Raw genomic sequence first — 22354 nt, 5'->3', positions numbered from 1 at the left:
ATCGCAATTTTTAATCTCATTTCGATGTTTATTTCAAAACTTTGTAAACGTTATATGTGCTATATTATTAATTTTAAAAAAATTCCAGAAAGAACAAAATCATTATAATAAAATTCAGTCATTAATAAAATTATAATATTTATATCTACAAGCTGTACTTATAAGATAAAATGAAAATTTCCACTAAATTCTATAATAGTGCAACAGACTTTCATTAATTACAGAAACGAGAATTCATCTCTATTATATTAAATAATTCTAGAGAAAAGAATGACGTCAATGTAACTTGCCACGTAATCAGTTAAAAATTTAAATATCGTGTTAATAATCTGCTCGAATCCGAATTGCTTCTTTGCCTTGACATTTTCGTTGAAGGTATTTAAAAGGATCAAATCTCTAATAATCATTAGCGAGATTCCGGAAATATTCGTCGCTTACAGAAGATTGCTTCATACATTCTGTACACTATGCTGAACATATAAATTACATTTATGGGTAATACGAAATAATTAAAAAAAAAGATATTTTGCGCATGAATTACATTACGACAAATCTTCAAAAAGTTTCAATTTGATTTGAGATTATTTAGCTGACATATACATATATATATAGTTATTTAAAAAAACTGATATATTAAAAGAAAATGTGACAAATATTTATATATACATACATATACATATATAATTTGTCATAAATCTAGATATAAGTAGATATATATGTAATATTCTTTTGTCAAATATTTGAATACAGAATCTCAGAAAAAATCAAAATTGAATTGTACAAATTTAAAAATGCATATATTGTCAATTATAAATATAATAAAATGTACAATTTTATCTTAAATACGATATTATATTACAATAGAGAGACTGCTCGCTGTGGTTTTTTAACACCACAAGTATAACGCTTAAGTATAAAATATACAATCTTGCGGGGTTAGTAATTTTACTTAAAATTACTTATAAATAACATTGTCACATTTTACAAATCATATACTTTGTTACATGCATTTTAAGTCGCATTCACTTTTTACATTACAAATATAGCACCAACAGTTTATTTGCTTGTTTATCTGTCTGTCCAACTAGTGGTTTTTAATTTAGTTTATAGCAAGTTTATAAATTATATATTATTTTAATAGTTTTTATCTTTCAGTGCATCTTTCATCGAACATCACCGTCATTTTCAAAAAGTCACTAGAGTCATATACACGGTGCATCATGAAAATGTTTAGGAACCACCACTTTTAAGACAACTTTTTATCGATTTTTTCTTAGCAACAATATTTACATTCCTTTTTTTATTTTGAATATTTTTTAAATATTTTAATTTTTTTACTTTAAATATTATAATAAGAACATTCCAATTAATATTTCTTATCAGAAGAAAATTTTGATTGTTGAATTAATTTTTTATTGCTTATACATTTTGTTTCTTGCATATAAAACTTGATTGTTTAATAAACAGTTTACTAACAGACAATTAAAAAAAAAAAATTGTTGCCTAAGAAAAAATTGATGTAACTTAATTCTTTCTGAACCTCTCATGTTCTCGAACCCAGCGTGCTTGGATGATAAAGGGTCGTATCAGCGCCCCATTCATATGGGCCTTCGTGCGGACCCAACGTGACCATGGTACCCTGGCCCAAAGTGGTATGAGATCCAGCACTGACCATAGCAGGCCCGGAAGACACGTAACTGAGAGGCGGTCGTGGCTGATCGCGTAGACGCGCATGTTTCACTTGCCGCTTATACCTGAAAGAGAAACACGAATTGCGACATTTTAGTTGCGCGACCTCCTTTCTAAATGGTGTTAAACTGTGTAACAAAAGACAGTGTGTAGGCGACCTTAACGCGTTTATTATCAAATATATTTCAAGCAACGGTAAATTATTTCAGGATGTCAGAGAATATGAAGTAATAAAGAAATAAAGATAAATTATTACTCGATGTAAAATATTATGCAACGTATTTCTCTTTATGTTATAAATATCACACTGCTAAATACATATATATATATATAGCCTTAAAATGTAATATTATAGAAAATTTATCAAAAATTGATAAAATAGCAATATATATGTATATAGTAGCAAAATGCATTATTGTCGAAAAATAAAATTGTACGTAGTTTTAATTTAGAGATTTGCTGTTGTATTATATATCTAAACTTTATTATTAATAACTAATATTTTTTTTCATCAGCTAACACTTACTTCGAGTGCATACAGCACAATGTGCAGCTAGAGATTATGGTTGCAATTCCGACGAGGACCGCAATTGTCAGGACCCATATCTGCGTCATGGAGGCGTCGGCTCGCGCCACTATAGGAGCGCAATGTTGTACCTTCTCCACGTGATAAGCCTTGTATACCTTCTTTAATTCTTGGTTCTTTGGGTCAGTCAACAGCGCCCGCATCTCGTTTAGGTCATAAGACTCTTTGCCGACCATCTGAAAGCACGAGCTGGTCGACGAAAAGTCCAGAGAGTTGTCGTCTTTCGAGTAAAATTGCGTATCGTAAACGTTGACGCTGATAGGAAGAGAAAGAGCCTGCTGGACCGCCTTCTCGAAGTCCTCGAGCGTTTTCCTGACCTCGACCGGCGGCTTCGAAAACACGAATTTCAACATGTCACGGTCGCGCAGCAAAAAAATTCGCACGGTGATATTGGTCTCACGTCCTGGCATCACCGAGTTGTTGGCTGATATGATCATCTCCATGAAACCGTCTGCGTATCCCGCCATAGATCCCGTCGTCCTGAGCTCACCGGTGCGCGCGTTCAAGGATAACTGCGACGGAATCTCTTTCTGTGACATGGCGGGATCAACTAGAGACGTGAAGGAGATCTTGCTCATATTATACTTGATAGGCAACGCACTGGAATCAGCGTCGTAAGCTTCCAGAGTGATCAGACTCGTATCGATGGGCACATTCAAGCGAACCCCCAAAGTCACGTTGTCTTTCTTGAAACGTGGTTTATTATCATCAACGTCCAGTACTCTGATGAGAACCTGTCTTTCCGAAGGATCCTGTCTGTTGTAGGGTTTCGGTACCACGTCTGACTTCTTGGAAGAATACTTGAAACATTTGACAGCCAGTAGATGAAACTCAGTGGTTTCTCGATCGAGACGACCGTTCGATTTGATGACGGCGGAGTTATTTTCCAGTCGCTCTACCACAAAGAGTTTTGCCTCGTTCCCATACACGATCTCGTAATCGATCATCCCGTTTTCACCAATGTCTTCGTCGATCGCCTCAATCACACCGACCTTGGTACCCACCCGCATCTCTTCCGGAACGTTCAACTCGATCGGCGGACTGTCAAGGTTGCGCTTGAAGTGCGGCTTATGATCGTCGATGTCGTTCACAATCACCTGGAGTACTCTGGTCGCCTGCTGCGGCGGTTCGCCGAGATCTTGAGCGACCAAGATCAGCGTGTAACTGTCCTTGGTCTCCCGATCGAGCAGCTTTCGCGTACTAATCAGCCCAGTGTCACTATTGATTCTAAAGGCGCTTGCGTCTTTACCGAAATTGCCGTCCTCCAAGAAGCGGAAGGTAATTCTGCCGTTCGGCAGATTTGGATCGTCGGGATCGGACGCTACTACTTGGAAAACCGGACTGCCGATCGTGGAGTTTTCCGCGATGTAGGCTACTTCTTCTAACGTCGGACGGATAAATAGCGGCACGCCGTCATTGCTCACCACATCGCCGATGTACAGGACGAGACTCACGTCCGAGTACAGAGCCGGATTTCCGCCATCCTGCGCTCGCACTCGCATATTGTATGGTTCGGTTCTTCCTTTACCTGTCAGTGCTCGTGCCGAATAAATCTCGCCAGTCGTGTGATTTATTTTGAACAGTCCTGGAAACGATCAATGCAAGTCGCAATTAATATTTTGAATTATATCAAAGCTTTCTTATCGCTTTTCAAACTCTTGACTTTGAAAAATCTTTGTAATTTATGTAAGAGATATTAATATATTGCATTTAATATTTCTTATAATCAGAAAGAGACAAAGAGAAGAGATTACTTTACAATAAATTTTCTCTTTTTTTACAATGTATGACAAAAGTATTTCTCTTAAAAAAAACTATGTAAATAATTTTTTATTTTTTAATCTTACATGTTGTCTATTTATATATTTAAAAAAATATATACTAAATTAATATCATATTTATTTAAACTTACCGTTGGCTTCACCTTCGTCGATAATCTCGAAGTAAATCACCCCGCCTACGCCTTCATCTGGATCGGTAGCCGTAATGTTCACCACGCTGATTCTCACCGGTGCGTTTTCCGGTATCACCGCGGTGTACGATTCCTGTTCGAAGCTAGGAGCGTTGTCATTCACATCGAGGACATCGATCGTCACCAAGACTCGACTGCTTCGTTGCTCGGCTCCACCTTGTGGCATGTCAGACGCCACGACGTAAAAACGCAATACCGATTGTCTCTCTCTGTCGAGGGTCGTGTTCATGGCGATCTACAAATTATTAATGAAATATGAAAACTATCTAAGAGATATTTAACATAATAAGACGTCTTTTAAATGTTTTAGTTTTATTATCTTAAATGTTAATTTTTAGAATATCTTTGGATATTATTTTCTTTGATATGCTTTATGTTACAGAATTTAAATTAGATAATTACTGAGGCTAATGGAAGATTTTTACCTGAACATTACCCGTTACGGGATCCACCTCGAATAGATTGGCATTTTCACCTGTCAAAGAGTATCTGACTTCACCATATCCTCTTTGAATTTCCTCCTCGGTGTTAGAGCTATCCATATCCATCGCTTTCACATTTAGTACGATTTTCGAAGGCTTCGCCGACTCCAATATGGAAATTTTATAGTCTTTCTGAGTGAAAGTTGGACTGTTATCGTTAATATCGTGAATATCGACGATTACGTTAGCCTCCGACATCTTTCGCGTTATATCGTAGTCTCTAGCGAGTGCTCGCACTTTGAAGCGAATAGACTGGAAAGGAGATTAAAATTTTAATTTTAATTATCAGTAATTTAATGGAATTTTTTATCGCAAAATTTTCTTATTTTTACAGTTTCTTTATTTACTAAAGTAATATTGTCTAAATCATAATATTTCTCACTTTCTGATTCAGCTCCTCGTAATCCAGCCTCTTGCTCAGTACAACGTTGCCACTCTGTACGCCCACATTGACATAACTTTCGTCGTCGCTCTCTCTCACCAATTCGAACCTTTGAACCGGATATCCGGTTGTCGGCTCTTTCGCCGATAACATCAACAGCGTCGTACCCAGGGGTTGTTCTTCCGGAACAGTGATCTTTATCGTCGGATTATTCGGCGACCATCCAGGATTCGTGAACGTCGGATTGTCATCGCTGTAAGCTTGAATATAAATAGTCACTTCCACCTGCGCCACTTGATCATCTTTATCGACGACGGCATTTAAATCCCGTGCCTGCACCGTTAAAATTACAACGGCGGCCACTTGATAATCCAACATCCGGTTAACAGTTATTAAACCGGTGGTAGAATTTATACGAAATGCCGTTTTGTAATCGTAAGAAATTGTACTCTTCAAGGCCACGCCGGTCTTATCGACAGCTCTTATCGGTTCCACTAGAGAATATTCTAAGTACGCATCCGTGTCGGGATCAGTTGCTACTGCCTTTAACACGGGCTCACCTGCAAGTAAAAAATTTTTGATGACACAAAACAACCATAACAGCAGGTACGATAAATATCAGGATTTCAAATTAAATTAATGTGCAAACTATTCTTTGACGTGAAATTATTTTTAAAATCTTTTATCTACTATAATTAAATATAAAATATTTCAAGACCTTCAGTCTCAATTTTAATGAGATCTTAGATGTATGTATAATAAAATTATTTAATACAAATAGAATGTTAATCTTAGTAACACACCGATGCTTGCACGTTCTGAAACATAAACCAGATATGTGGATTCGTTGAACATCGGTGGCTTATTATTCACATCTATGATATTCACTGTCACGGTAGTAGTGGCAGTTTCTTTGACAGGTGTACCGGAATCAACAGCGTATACGATAACTTCGTATTTTTCACCGCCGGTCTCCAAATCCAAACGGGCATCAGGTGACACAGTTATAATGCCAGAACTTTAACCAAAATTTTATTAGTTATTAATAACTAATAAAATTATAATAATAATAATAATTATTAGTACTTATAATTAACTATTATTAATATGGATCTTTATTTCATTTTATTTTATTAAATCTTGCGGATTAAAAAATAGCGGGAAAAGCGAAAGAAAGAAAACTACGCATGTAATACTTGGATTATTCAAATATATATCACACCTGGAATCAATGACAAAATTATCTTTAGAACCAGACGCGATGTAATATTGCAGCAAATTGTCTCTTCCATCAGGATCATTCGCGACTACCCGAATGACTTCCGTTCCGGGAGACGCGTTTTCCAAGAGTCTCGCTCGATAAGTACTGGGACCTGGTAGATTCGACTTGTAATTTCCTCGGAAGATGGGTTTTTGGTTCCCAGGGACACCAACCCGAACAAATAACTTCGCTTCAGAGTATAATGGTGGTGCTCCGACATCCGTCGCGTGGATTATTAATTCGTAAATGCCTCTCTCGGTGTCGCCAGAACGAACTGGTTTCGAGATGGTTACTTCACCCGAGTCTGAATTAATCTGTAAATTTTATATTAAAAAATAAAATATAAACGTTCAGAGATAATATTTAATTATATTATAAAGTTCAACAATCACATTTTCTTTAATCTGTATTTTATAAGCTTATGGAACAAAATATCAATAAAACGATACATTATTTATAACACACAAGCTATTAAGCAATATCAATTATAATATAATACACTACGTAAATATATTAATTAATATTTATATATATATATATTTATTTTATATTAATATTTATTATTATTTGTAAAGTGTTATGTGTAATATACTATGTTATGCATAATAAATTATAATTTATGTTACTTAAAATAAAGCTAATGTATGTTTAATAAAAATTAGTTCAATTTTGAATATGATTAATATTTAAATATTAATTTAAAATTTATTAAATTTCCAATATTAATTAATATTAAATATTACTTTGAACAAAGAATTTTATTATTAAATATAAAATAAATATATAAATGTGTACTTTAAATATAAACTAAATTTATAAATTATCAATTTCTAATAAAAGACGCTTCGATAACGAACCTTGAAGATATCATCTGTTATACTATTGTGTCGTCTAATCGAGTACAAGATTCTTCCGTTGCCCTGCATTGGCCCGTCAATGTCGGTCGCCCGGACAAACATTTGCGGGTCGAAGCTGGTAGCACCTTCGCGAACTGTTCTGGAATATTCCACCTGCTCGAACATCGGTTTGTTATCGTTAACATCGTCGAGCTCGATGAGGATATTGACGGCGGATACTCGACCGCCGCCGTCCTTCGCCTCCATCGTCAAAGAATAAGACTTTTGCGTCTCGTAATCCAATTTCTTCGCCACAAATATTCCACCCTTCTGGAGATCAGTCCTGAATTTATCGGCGCCGAAACCCCGTAGGGTATACGTTAACTCGCCGAAGGAACCGCTGTCGTAATCCTTGGCGTAAACGTCACCGAAACGAGTGTCGGGTTCTGCGTCTTCCGAGACTAACAATTTATAGACCGACTGAGAAAACTCAGGGCTATGATCGTTGGCGTCTAAAAGCTGGATGTGCACTCTGGAAGTTGCCACCTGCAGCATAAAGTGTAAAAACTGTTTTAAACAAAATAATCAGCGAGATATCTTACACAAAATATTGCCTTAATTATTGTTTAATTAAAATAGAAACCTTATTTAACAAACTATCTTTAAACCAATATTTAAAAATTATTTATAACTTTTGTTATATTAATTATATGTTAAATAACTAATTTATTAAATATATTCTACGTCATGTAAAACATTTTTAATTATAAAAATTTGAATCAAAATTGTGCTGACCACTTCATTCGCTACAGTCGCGACGACGTCAAATTCAAGTTCTCTTTTCGCGGGGTCTTTAACATCATAATCGAGAACGCTGACGTCCTTAGCCTTGATCACTACTGGTACTCGACCCTGAGCCTCTTCGGGACTAACGGTGAATGCTTTGCTGATTCCAGAATATCTCGGCACATCTCGCAACGCCAGGAAATACTTTGCATTGTCGCCCACGTCACCGTCGCTCACAATCATATTCAGACCTGCTTAATCACGATGTTGTCAAACAAAAGCTCTTCTTGAATCGTAGAAAGAAAAGGATAGATTTCGTTAAATTTCTCTGTCTTATAAACGGTTAATGAAAAAAGTAAAGAAAATGATAATAAAAAAAATATCGTAAATATATTGATACATTTTTTTTTCGAGCATTTAACGTTGTAACTAATTAGACTGACATGACTTTTAAATGTTTTAATGACCTGGTAGAGGAGTGTCCTTCCCGATGTCCTCGGAGATCTTGATGCTGAAGTAATCCTCATTGAAAACGGGCACGAGGTCGTCCACATCCGTAACAACGATCGTGACAATCGACGTCGCAATGTCAGCTGGTATCTCGTTGTTGATCAGCTCGGTAGCCTTGATTTGGAAGGTATAAATGCCGCCGTTCTGCAAGATCCTGGGATCTTCGCGATCGAGCGACACGTTGGTCGTCATCAGCTTGCCGACGGTTACGTCACCCTCGCGGGACATCTCGAGATCGAAGTGGCCCGCATCCTCGTCCTCCAATGTCAACAGCAAATTCCTAGACTGGCCCGTGTCACCGTCGCGAGCTCGCACTATCACAACCGTATGACTAGCTGCGGTGTTCTCCGGAAGCGCTGCGCTATAAGGCGCATTCAGGAAAACAGGTGGTTGATCCTGCGCGATAAATTTTTAATAAGAAGGAATAATAATAATAACGCGCGCGCTTCAAAGAGGAAATTATTCTCATAAGTCTGATATCTTTCAACTTAGCATCGTTGTTGTTATATTTAAAAATTGACATAAAATTATAATCTCACTGAATTATTATAATTATATAATTAGTTTCATAATTTTACTTTGTTTCACAATTATTAATCGATTAAATTTTATTTATTTCTCTTATACATCCATAAATTAAATTTGACCTGCTTTTTTCTTCAATTTAGGAATTAATAAAAAACAGGTGAATAAAATTGAAAGATTACATACATATGTTCAATAGCGAAAACTGTGACACAAAAATAAAATTGACAGACTATTTTGGCTCGAATAAGTGTTAAAGGTTAGTACTCGTGACCTAAATATCCACTTGATAATATTCGTACTGACAGGCAGAGATTGAATAACTAGTTGATGATTCTCTGCTAATTTTATCGCAAATGACGTTATTATCCAATGTATGACCATCGCCAATTATGTAGCGGTTATTTCAGTGACGATCGAGACCTACTTACCTGAACGTCAAGAACGTCAACGGCAACGGTCGCTCTAGCCTGCAATCTTTTAGATGGATCACTAGCTCCGTCGACAGCAAGTAGATTAATTAAATACGAGTTCCTCCTCTCATAATCTAACGGTTTTGCTAACGTGATCTGCACATCATATTTTCCTTCAGCGAGCTGAAAGAAGCCATTGCAATCACTTAATATACTGATAATTTTCATTCAGTTAATTTTTTTTCTTTTTGAGACAAAAAAGTATTTTAAATAAATAAACTAAAAAAGTATAATATATATATATATATAGATATAAATTCAAATACATATATATAATTAATTATAATTTTATTGGCATAATTTAATTTTCTTAGCAATTGGCTTATTTTACATTGTATATTTTCTTATTAAATTAATTACCTTTTCTGTAGAGATATCGAAGACTTCGCAGACGTCATCATCGCGCGATGCCGCGACGCACTGCACGTGCACATCGGCATTGACACCGCCATCTCGATCCGTGATGATAATCGTATTCGAAGGAAGCAACAGGCCACCCACGTGCGCGCTTTCCGGCACTCTGGCCGCGTACGGACGGTCATGGTACACCGGTGGATTGTCATTTTCGTCAAGCACCGCTATTTCGCGACGAAGAGACACCGTATTGGGTTCCGATCCCGCGATACCTTCGTCTGAAATGCAAGTTTCGTCCAATTTAAATCGAAATCTAAATTGAATTAATTTTCTCTCATTGATCACAGATGAATGAGAAATAGATAATTCTAATAATTTAAGCATCTAATTTATATTAAAGATATTTAATTGTATACGTATTCACAAAGAGACATGTAAAAGAAATCTTATTAATTTTTTTAATTATTTAGGTTTATACAAAATCTTAATTATTTTTTTACTTTATAAGATTATATTGATACAAAAGAAGATTGTAAAGAAAAAGAGATGCATATATAGAATGACTACTATTATATAATAGATTAGATTGTATAAATATAGCGTTCTACCTGTTATACTAATGATGACCTCGATGAGATCTTGCACCTCTCTATCCAAGGCTTTCCTCAGGATCACGACACCGGTCTCTCTGTTCACAGTAAAATACTCGCCGCTGATCGAGTAATGTAATTTAGATTCTTCAGGATCTTCTCCCTGAAGGGTGTAAACGGGAGCACCAGGCGGTGTGCCCTCCGACACGGCCAACCTGGCCATGTCCCCACCTTGAACGAAATGGGGCGCCCTGTTTATCACCTGACTCCATGACGAAGACGTAGAGATTAGTAACAGCAAAATCGTCCACATCGTCACCTGCAATCGACTCGTGCTTTATCAAAGAGTTAATAGTTCTGATACGATAATGCTAAAAACAATTTGTAAATAGAATAAATCAATTCGAAAATCAATCAAAAATGATTACAACTTTTTTATGTTTTATGTGTCATTAAAATAGAAATTGAATTTAAATTAATTTGACTATAAATCGAAAAACACATCAAGAATCACAATTTTTGCTGTATTTTTTATTTTATTTAAATAGTAAAAAATAAAACCACATCTATCTTAATTAAAATATAAGAATGATTATCGAGTAGAAATTATTGGATACACTGTAAAATCATTGCATCAAAGTTCATCGAACTCCGATTATTCGAAAAGCTACAACATACGCATACAAACGAGTATACAAAATCGGAAATGATAATCGCGTAAGTAGGATACTACAAGTTCCGAAAGAGTTTCAGCCTCCGTTTAAACGTGACTATCTATTACATTCTCTTTAGCCGCTTTGTGAGAGAGAAAATCCAACGTGCAGGCGAACCGCGACCGGTATTTACTTCCGACAACCTTTGCAATTGCAACCAGCCGATGCAACGCGGCGGTTTCAGAATGAGTTTTTCACGTTTGAGCGAAACGCCGTTAGAAATCAGATTCCATTTTAGGAATTCACAGAAGCCGTCGTTTTCCCGGTCTACAATATGCACAATATATATACAAAAAAAAGTAAGTGTCAAATCTAAACTTGTATACTCATATGAACGCGTTCATTGTTTCATGTATACGCAACAATTTATAATCTTCTTAGAAGAATTTCAAAATCTTAAATTTCAACAATAATATAATCTTATTTCAATACTACAATTGTCCATTTCAAGAATAAAATAATGATTTTAACTCTAAAAAAATTATAATCTTCGACTTAAACATGTGTTATTTTCTATCCAACATTTTTTCCCCTTCATTCAAGAAAATTATTCTTAAATAATAAGAATATATTTTTTTGGTTGAACTATATAAAATGTCTTCATCCAAGCAAATTTTTTTTATTTAACGCAATATAATCTCATTTCAAGATTTACATTTTAAAATTTAAAGATATTGTCAAAGTAAGAATATTCTTTATTTCTGTGTAATGTGAAAAGGAGTCAACGACGACGTGACTAAACCTGAATGCATAGATTTATACAGGGTAACGATGGAAAAGCACGATATTTTCCCTATACAACTTTCAAAGAAATCCGTCTGGCAAGCCTAAAAAAGCAAAGAAAATTATTTTTGTTCTATTATGAAGGAAAATTGTATGCGTCCTAAATCATCTTCCGAGAAAATTTATCTTACGAAAGAAATTATCTCTTTACAAAGAGAAACTCTATCTTAGGAAAGAAAAGTTTTAACTTGAAGGAATATATAAAAATATAACAGCATAAAAGTATTTATAATATTTACATAATTATCTAAGAATAATATTTTATGGAGGAAAATTATCTGCGTCATAATTCACCTTCTGAGAAAATTTATGTTACAAGAGAAATTATTTCTTTACTTAGAGAAACTTTATCTTAGGAAAGAAAAGTTTTAACTCTTTGATTATATAAAAATATAACAACATAAAAATACTTATAATATTTTCTTACATAAACATCTAAAAGTGTTAAAATAACTCTAAAATAATATACATATAAATAACTAAATTTGCAAATTCAGAATTAATATTGATAGAACAAGCTTTCTCCTTGATTATCATAATTGTTCACTCCTTTAATTATGCTCCCAATATTCGCGAGCAGACAACATCGAAGAGAGACGCGTTTTATCATTAATATCGCGTAGGCAGATAAGATGCGTCACGATGTTATTAGACACCAGGAAGAAATGACGCTAGTAAGAGCAACAATGACATACAGCGTGGGGTAATGGCTCTGCATTTCCTCGACGCCTTCGTGCGTGCAGAGTAACCTCGACTTCCGCGTTCAGCCGGCCGCGGCCACGCCGTCAAGGATCGTCTCCAGAAGAAGTAATTATCAATCGAGCCGGAGGAAGGAAATTTACGGTTGCCGGCACTTGGCTCTCTTCCTCCCATATATTCCGCAAACAGTTCTCGAACATAAATCCCTATTTATGGGATACGCGTGTGAAACTGGCGTCTCACTTCGTGGAAACTCATTAATTGTTGAAAGTTTCGGCTTTATTTTTAATAGTTTTATAATTCTTGATAGATTAAACAAATGGTGCCGGTCATTAAAAGAATGACCCGAGAAAAAAATCGAGACAAACTTAGAGAGGTGCACTGCGTTTCACTTTGTCCTCCGACGATTTTTTTAGCATTTTTGTCAGATTTTAAGCACTTGAGATTCTGTAGTAGTTGTACAAAAATTCTATGCATAAAAATAATTGGAATATTAATTAAACAGATTAGATGGCTGGACAAATATCGAAATGAGACGCTATTCGATATGTAGTTCTATCAACGTTTTGATCTAATTTATTTAATAAAAATTCTAATAATTTTTACGCATACCTAGAACTATTTACAAAAAGTATAAGTGATTGCAGAATGACATAAAATGTCATAACACGAAACCTTATTTAAAGTCGATCGAAAACAATCGAAATATGACCAGCATCTCATCTTGGTACTTACATGTTCGGCGTCTCAGGCGATCTAATTTGTTTACTAAATATTTTAATAATTTTTATAAAACTTTCTCTCTTAAAAATTAAAAATGATTGTGGAATAACATAAAATCTCATTTAAAATCGATAGATTTATCAAAATATAACCAGCGTTTAATTTGGCAATTCAATTAATTAATTAATTAATTATTCTATTAATTATTACGCACATACAACTTTTGTACAACATTGTAAAATTCTCAAGTGCTTAAAATCTAGCAAGAAATGCTAAAAATCATGGACAAAATGAGACGCAGCTTGGCGTTTCAGTTTGTCCTGAATAATTTTTTTTATTTAATGGTCAGAACTATATGTCTGATTTCAAGAAATCTAAATCTATTAAAAATAAATCCAAGAACTCTTAACAATTAATGAGTTCCCACGAAGTGAGACATTAGCTTTACACATACACACACACATAGCTATTTATGCGGCGGTCGAGAAGAAGCACGTGTTGCAAAATGCAACTTTCCGCAGAGAAAACACATTACAAAGCAACGTGTAAAAGTGAGTTCATAATAGAATAAAACAGTGTTTTAAACGGATATAATAGTACACGATAATTCTATGTATGCACACGTACAACTCCTAGATATCTTGGCTGCAAATAATATGAATATAAAGTCTGACAATTTACAACATTATTTTAAATGACTGGATATGTTTTTAGATTAGGACATGTTTTTTAATAGATATATTTTTATAGTTTAGACTTTATTCGATGACATCATAATGTTGGTAAAAACATATTACATCTAGCTTTCATTATTATTGTTTTATATCATGCTTAGATAGATTGCAATCTACGGATTAAATGAATAAAATTAAGGTAACATCAGATAATAATAGTTAGCTTTCAACGCACAATGAAAGTAAAAACCAGAAACTATTATACTCTAACACCAGGTTTCCTATGCATAACACAATGTCTTAATTGTTGAATGCAAGGAATAATCTACGTAGATTTATAGACTCTTAAAATAAAATAAACGCTTACGATAAAACAAAAGAAAATAAATAATATAAATAATATTTAATAAATAAAGTGAATAACATGGAGAATTTATTTCACGATATTTATTTATTCGAGATAAAAATTCCGAAGAGCAAACAATACTTTTTATGTGACTGATCTATAATTAAAAATTACAACATTCGTGATTTAAGAATCGTGATTTTGATTTAGCGCCGATTTTGAATATGTATGCAACGTTAATGAGATTTAATACATTATTTCAAAGCGAATTCAGTTTCTCCGACATCCACATTTGGAGTAATTCACGAATCTGAAAGGCGTGAAAACTCCGTGACGGCGATAACCGTCCGCGCACATCGCGGATTACGACACGTGAAGAACCTTAAACAGAGACGACCGTTAGTGTCAGTCAACTATAAAATGATACCGAAGATTGAATGATGGCTCTGCGACCGCAGCGGTGCAACCGAGTAGAAACTAATATGCGACTCGCACACTACGAAGTATTTAAAAATAAATGCTTGCGAAAGATTGTCGTGATAGCATGATTACCCTGCTTTAATTATGCCTTTTTACAGCTTAATAATTATAATTTAATGACAAACAAATTTGTTATAATTATCTATGGGGATCTTGTTTCTTATTATTTGTCATGTCATTACATGTTTGCGGAATTTAAATCCATCACATTTTTAGGTATATGAAAAATGTTTTGCAAATAACGTAATTGTTATTTAGTTTGTATTAATTTTTGTTAAAAATTCTCGTTATTTTATAATACACATTAATGTATTTTTTTAACAAGAGAAGAAAAAGTATGAATTATTATTTCATATAATTATTGATTTGTACTACTTTTTCAAAATAATTTATTGAAGATATTAATCATTTTATTAATATTAATCTTGCAAGTTGATTATTCAGTACAGAGAAATTTCTTTGGTATTTTAATAAGCTTTTTACAAGAAACAGGCTTCTACGAATAAAAGTATGAGTGTAACATATTAATCATTTCTCTGGAATAGTTTTGTATCTGATACATATTAAAATGCACGTTCTCTTTTGTAGAATAAATATCTTTTAATCTGAAAAAGTTTTCCTTTTCTCAATGATTTAAATAATTTTTTACAACAAGATGTTTAAAAGAATACATATTAACAAATAGCACACACTGTATTGTATATGCAATTGTATGTATATTGCAATTATTAATTGCTTTAATTTTTACAGTTTTAAATTACAGTTTTGAATTACATTTACATTACATAATTTTTTTGCAGGTTACAGAAAAATGACTCTGATCCCGTGTTTCTCTCATTTGCATGGAAACACGAACAATATACAGGAACTATAATTAAAATTACCTAAGTAATAAAATTTAAATATACCTATTCTAGAGAAACAGGGAAGAGAGAAACAAAAAGACAAGAAGTAGAACACATAGCAGGAAAAACAGAGAGAGAGAGAGAGAGAGAGGGACAGAGACAAGGAGTGAGAGAGGAAGAAAAAAACCGTTACACCCCTCTTTCTTTGGTCTCCGTTACGTTACGCACTTGGAATCCTGACACCGCGTGACCAGGTGATGTCAGGATGAATGACGAAGAAAAGGAATATCCTGCTGCGGGCGCGCGCGCGCGCGCGCGCGCGCACGTATCTTCTTATAGGTCTTCACTTTCATCAGGTATGTGCTTCGCAACAAAATATATCAGAATTTTCCTGAGTTCTTCGAACATTCAAGATTTAACTAGTGTAAATTATAGCTTTTGTAAATGTTTATACAAAATATGTATTTAAAAAGCATTAATCCATATGAAGAAAATAACAGGTTCCTCGTTAACACAGTGTACTTACTAATTACTTTCGGAAATTAATTTTTTTGTTTTTGGATTATCAATTTCAACAACTTCCGGAAATCCTTTGTTTCGTAATTGCCAAAAGTCACGCAGCTTACGCGCAAGAAAATTACGAAAAATTGTCGAAAAATCTATGTCTACGTAAACTTTTCGTAAACTTGCTATTGATCCCTTGAAATCTTAGTCTCGAAGACTTAGTCAGGCTACAAACTCGCCAGTCAGAACTGGTTTCCTCACGGAATGGCGAGAAAGACGACGAGATTTCGACTTATGTGCCTTTGCCAGACTCTTTTCGAAATGGTTTTTTTCAATGCATTACAAATTTTAGCAATACGTCAATTTTTAGAAAATTCGATTATAACGCAAATTAATGGGCACTAATGCAAAAATGTACAATACTCTATAAATTAATGCATTATGCATTAATTCAGTGCATAATTAAAATGTTACGTAAAAAAATATTTTTAATCTATTAATTAGAATTATAGTTTTATTAAACGCAATGCTGTGAAAACTTGACAATTCCCGACAGGTTCTAATCTGGTCGCGGCACCGTCGGTCTACGAGTACAAACAAAAACGATGATACCGTTGCGCCAAGAAAACGTCGTTGGAACGAGACGATATCCTCAATCGACGACCTCGATTCCTCGATTTGCATGAGCATCGATTTGCGTATCTAGACCCAGTGCCCGATTTTAATTCATTTTTTTCTTTTATACTATCTTTTTTATTCTGCAATAAATTTGTAAAATAGTCTCCGATATTTAAAATAGTAATAAAAATAGTAATAATTATGCAGAATGTGACTAATAAAAGAGAAACGGAAAATCATAGAGAAATCACCTTGATAAGCTAAAAGAATTTCAGCAGAAAGCAATGAGCATTCTTTTCCTGACATAGTAAAGGCAATAAAAATTTCTTCAGCAATTAAAGCAAAGACTAAAACAATTTCCATCTCAACAATTTTTATATCGTTTCAGGAATGACTTATCTTTTGACATTCTTTTGACATTTAACATTCTTCGACACCTACGCTGCAAAAATAAGAGCCGTTTCGTCATTGTCAACAAACTTCATTATTTGAATAGTCTCTTCGAGCCAAGAATAAATAGCCGGGTCAACATTTTCGGCAATTAGCATCTGCTCGCTGAGAAAACCGAATCGAAAGATTTAATTTCCATTAACTCACAGAACTTACTTTCCAAAATCGCTCCGAGTTTTCGCGCGCTGGCACAACAAACAATTTATCACCTCATCGTGTCGCGACACCGCACGTGCTATGTTCCTGCGCACTATTCTGACGTATATGTTCACTTAAACGTATCAGGGAAACCGCGTCGAATCCGCATGACGTACCTGCGGACAGGTAACTAAAAGAACGAGCGGGCACAAACGTGTCTCTCTACCCTCTCGGCCTCATCGGCGTCGTTTCAGACCGAAAAGAGAACCGACCGGTGTCTGCCAGCCAATGGACAGGTCTACACTGCATCCTAAGAAGGTATGTGGCCTCCACTACGAGAGTAGAAGGTATGGAGAGAGAGGAGCCGCGCGTCACGGAGTAAGGAGAGTCTATAGTCCGTACTCGGTAAAGCGGCTGAGAACGACTACTACCCGAGGGACGAGCCTTTTTTCTTCTTTCATTATCGGGGTGTCGAATGACCCCCTTGCATTCGTTCGATTTAACCTTCAACCGCCAATGAAAGGGTTGCGCGAAAGATCTTTAAGGGATTACGTGACTTGCGAAGCGATTTTTCTACGATTATTTAAATAGAACCAGAAAAATTTTAGCTTTCTTCTGTGTGACATGAATTTCATTTTTTATATATATTTCTATATTTTATAACTACATATATATATTAGGTGCCACAAAAAAGAAATTTTTTATAATATAAATATTTTAATATTAAGTATTTCATGTAAACATTTTTAATAATGCAAAATGAAAATTCTATTTTAATCTCTTCCATAAACGAAACAGGTTGCATTATCTGTTGATATTTTTTATGCTGTTCGTAGCAAATTACGGTAAATCATCTAGTTGACGTATGATTATGACAATAATGAGGTATAACAAAAGTTGTAATGAGGTTATAATGAGAAGCGAATCGATGATGAGAACGGAATTGCATCATCAGTTTTCTTGACATTTCATTGAAGCAATCTTGAAAGCACAGTGACCTTTCGACAGCTCTCTAATTAATGTTCAGATACATCAGAGAAAAGTCATTTTTCCTAATCAAGTTCATTTATAACAAGATCAAATTTATATTATCTATTAATATTAATATATTAATGTATATCGAGAAATAAAGTTAATTGTTTTCATTATACAAACGTTGCAATGAAAAAATAATTGAGTTAATAATTGTAGTTTAAAGAAAAAAGTTTATAAAGGGAGAAAGTAACATTTTTTCATTCAGTGAAGCGTTTAATCTTCCATAAAAATGATATAATTATTTTTTTTTAGAAACTTCTTTTTATCACCTCTCTTAAACTTTGAGAATTTTAATACTTTTATAATATTGTCAATCAACAAAATATTGCCGCTTAAAGAGAGTAATATGGTAGTACTAGTATTTAATTACATTAACATAATAATTGTATATCAATTAATATAATTATGTATTGACTTATGTAATATTAACGCATTAAATCGTAACTAAATTAGGTTTAAAAAAATCACATCTTGACGCGGTATCTCCCAGTCTTAAACCGCAAGTCGAACCGATCTTTCTCGCGATGGAGTTCCTCGTCCATCTCACCAGAGAGATGGTTGAAAAGGTCTCTCCGGAACGTTTAAGATGTACAGACTATAAAAGAGCAACGTTAAAATGCCGAAGGCTCGGCTTTGCCTTCATCTCTCTCCGTTCTCTCGCTCCGGTCTCTCCTTTCTCTCTCGCTCTGTTATAGCCGGTGGGGATAAAAAGGACGCGGAAAAGGGGTATCCGTGAATCGTGGCACGATTGCGGGAAATAAGAATGACGAGAGAGGAACCGAGAGAAAGGCAGAAAATCAAGCAGGTAAAAGGAGGAGAGCGACGCTACGAGAGCGAGAGGGGGATTTGTACAGTTAGCAAAGGCCGCGGCGAACGCGCGGCTCCACCTTCGACGATAGAGTATCAGCGATCCCGGCGTCTATAAAGTCGGACAGAGATTGTTTTCTTCGCCATATATACAACCGGAGTAACTCGCTGATCAAGACCTATCCAAGCTGTCGGAGATCGGATTGAACCGGATTCTGGGTCTCCAATCGAGCGCGCACGTTTTAGTTTTATTATTAGCGATATATTGGTGAACTGGCAATTATTGCAATTTTTCGATTCCCAAATGGAGATTTTCTCAAATTGAATTACGTAATTGATAATTAATTAATAAAAAAAAATAAGAGTATTAATATTAAAAGCTAATTTTTAACAGCATTATAATTTGACCTATATATTAACTTACTAATGTTAATTTATTTTATGTACTATTTTATGTACGATTTTAATTATTTATACTTTATAATTAAATGTAATTAGTGAGGTGTATACACCAAGAAATTACGAAAGAAAGATACAAGAGAATAATGCGTACATGATTCCCATCTTTTAAGTTCTCGACCGTGATGGCGAATCTCGTGTCTGCAACGAGGCTGCAGGAATCCAGAGGACACGTAACTCGTCGCATTCACGAGCGCGAGAGACGGGTTTGTACGATAATAAGCTACACGCGATTAAACCATGAGCTGCATGGGAAAGATCGCCTCTGCAAGCATCATCTCCCGATGCAATTGTCTCTTTCTCTCTCCCTCTCTTAGTTTCAGTGACTCGCAGACGTCTCGTTACGAGAGCATCCTGTTACGACTATGGGAAAACTCCCGTGATCTACATGAGGCACGCGGGGTGTTGTCAGTTAGATAACCCACTTCTCACGTGCACCCGAGTTGCTCGCACGACAAAACCTTTTGAGGCATGGCTGTGTGAGACGGTTATTCTCGCGCAATTATTGCGATCGCCAGTTGATTGCACGGATGGTTATTTCGTACATGGTCCAGCCAGCCTCGCTCGCAATGTTTTCGAGGAAAAAAACGGAAAGTGACCTAGTGAACGTTCGTTTTCACTCGGAGGCGTGAATAATTGAATAATTCGATGCAAGAATAAAATGATTTCGTAATATGTAAGATATACTTCAGATAGGACTTTTCGCCTATATAGAATATTGATTCTTTAAATTATTTTGTATTCTGGCACTAACATTTTTAAATGAAAATTTTTTTAATACGATACATATCTAATTTTTAAGAAAAATAAAATAATAGCAGTTGATTATACGAATACGCCTTCGGGACAAATTAACTGAATTATTGTTCGATCAATTTTGACATTCTAATGACATGGAATTGATACAACTCGATATTAATTGATCAATTTTGTAAAGTACACATAAATCTACTTTCCGGAACTACTTTCGAATAAAGCATTCATTTGGTTTGTACGTAATGGCTTTCTGTTTATTTATGAAGTATCTTATGCTGTAATAAATTCACTCGTTAACTTTCTTCGCATCACAGTTCAATGTATGTGTTAATTGTTTTATGCTAGAGTAATTGATTTGATATTATAAATATCGTCACTATCACACTATAATATTTATGTGAAATAAATTAGGAATATGAGTTAAGTAAATTTTTCCATTTAATAGAAAAATTATTTAACTACTTTAAATTGTTATTTAAGAAAATTTAAAAATAAAAATTATTTTTGCATTTTAATAAAATATAAGTATCATTTGTAGATATAAAGAGGAATGAAAATAATTTCTAAAAAAAGTTTCTTCCCTAGTTTGCAGAAATATTTCACGGATACCTCGGATACCGTTGGCGCAATTTCATTGATTGCCCTTCGCCAATAAATTATCCAATCAGAGCGAATCGCAATCGAACCCTTTTACGGGTTTGACGGTTTCGTTCTACAAACGAACGTGAGCAGTATACCTACACGCCCCTTTTTTATTTGATTTTCGATTCTGCACGCCTCTGGGACAAATCTTTCGTGTAATTTCCAATATTTCCGCCGGCCGATCGAACATGTGTCTGCGATGCTATCGATTTCACGGCGACCTTTTATTCGCACTACGAATTTTCAAAGTGTGAAAAGGGTTAGGGTTCTTTTTCTCTTCCATTTCTTTAAAAGATGCGCGAAAAAATACCATTGCAAAAAATATATATTAGAAAATATCAGGCAAGTCATGTTTTTTGTGTATGATATGTAATAATATTTTTTTTATATTTAATTATACACAAAGATCATACTTTTAAAATATACACAAATATATTTATTATATAAAATATTATATAAATAATATTTTAATATTGTAAAATATTATATAAATAATATTTTATAAAATTCCTAAATCTCATTGAAATTTTATTTCTTTTAAATGAAAATTTGTTTCTATTAAAGAAGAGTAAAACAGACACAAATGATTTTAAAGTTTTAATTATTATTCTGTCACAATTGTTATATTTTCAGAAGATAGTAATGGCGTGATAAACAATGTGAAAGACACACGAAATATTAATGATCATTGCAAGAAAGCGTGGCAGAGAATCGCAATGCATCTTTGTTTAAAAATCTGAACAAGACACGTGGAATTATAAAAGAATTTCTTCCGGGTAATAAATTCGATAAATGTCATCAGTATAAATCAGAAGAAATCATTTATAACGACTAACTCGAGCTATGAACAAATATTGTATTCTATAAATGTCCAACAGTCAGTCATTTTATTTCTTTTGCCTCATTATAGGCTCCACGGAAGCATTCAAAGGTACGTAGTGCCAAATATAGTAGCATAGTTTCGCTAAGAGAAAGTGGTTTTATTCAAGCTATCATAGTAATTTTGTCACACTTAAATTTCATTTACCTTCAGTTTTCAATGCACGGAAAAATTACGTAAGCGTTTTTCTGCGGTGTTATTCATCTCATCGTAGTAATCACAGACTTTTACATTTTACACGCGCTTCATGCCGGAAATGTAGTCAGAAATAAATATCTATGAAAAGTAAATTTATTTTTTTATAATTTCCACCGCTCTTTCTCTAAGATTCCTACAAAATGTTCTAATAATTACCA

The 22354-nt window shown here is 34.3% G+C and overlaps 1 protein-coding gene and 1 long non-coding RNA gene across 8 annotated transcripts in view; one reads left to right on the top strand and one right to left on the bottom strand.

Moving 5' to 3' along the window:
- Positions 1-813: 813 nt before the first annotated feature.
- Cad74a (cadherin 74A) overlaps positions 814-22354 on the bottom strand; it is a 164769-nt gene continuing 143228 nt past the window's right edge. For 2 of the 7 annotated variants that reach the window (XM_072908810.1, XM_072908814.1), the window contains 13 exons: positions 10465-10765; positions 9863-10134; positions 9461-9625; positions 8462-8900; positions 8004-8245; positions 7230-7754; positions 6334-6686; positions 5915-6129; positions 5112-5671; positions 4673-4981; positions 4188-4482; positions 2216-3860; positions 814-1754 (listed from right to left, as the gene is read on the bottom strand). In XM_072908810.1, the coding sequence (XP_072764911.1) occupies positions 1544-1754; positions 2216-3860; positions 4188-4482; positions 4673-4981; positions 5112-5671; positions 5915-6129; positions 6334-6686; positions 7230-7754; positions 8004-8245; positions 8462-8900; positions 9461-9625; positions 9863-10134; positions 10465-10759 (5526 nt within the window). In that variant the 5' untranslated portion in view covers positions 10760-10765 and the 3' untranslated portion in view covers positions 814-1543. Of the gene's footprint in view, positions 1755-2215; positions 3861-4187; positions 4483-4672; positions 4982-5111; positions 5672-5914; positions 6130-6333; positions 6687-7229; positions 7755-8003; positions 8246-8461; positions 8901-9460; positions 9626-9862; positions 10135-10464; positions 10766-12637; positions 12848-15937; positions 16019-17428; positions 17699-22354 lie in introns of those variants that run through there. The other 5 variants (XM_072908812.1, XM_072908811.1, XM_072908813.1 and 2 more) reach the window with 5 other exon arrangements.
- Positions 8804-9965, top strand: LOC140674903 (uncharacterized). Its single transcript, XR_012048292.1, has 4 exons — positions 8804-8890; positions 9173-9288; positions 9440-9536; positions 9874-9965. It is a non-coding gene; the product is annotated as an uncharacterized lncRNA (long non-coding RNA).

The sequence above is a fragment of the Anoplolepis gracilipes genome, chromosome 16 (assembly GCF_047496725.1).
Source record: "Anoplolepis gracilipes chromosome 16, ASM4749672v1, whole genome shotgun sequence".
NCBI classification, from domain to species: Eukaryota; Metazoa; Arthropoda; class Insecta; order Hymenoptera; family Formicidae; genus Anoplolepis; species Anoplolepis gracilipes.
This window is presented reverse-complemented; position numbering and strand designations above follow the sequence as displayed.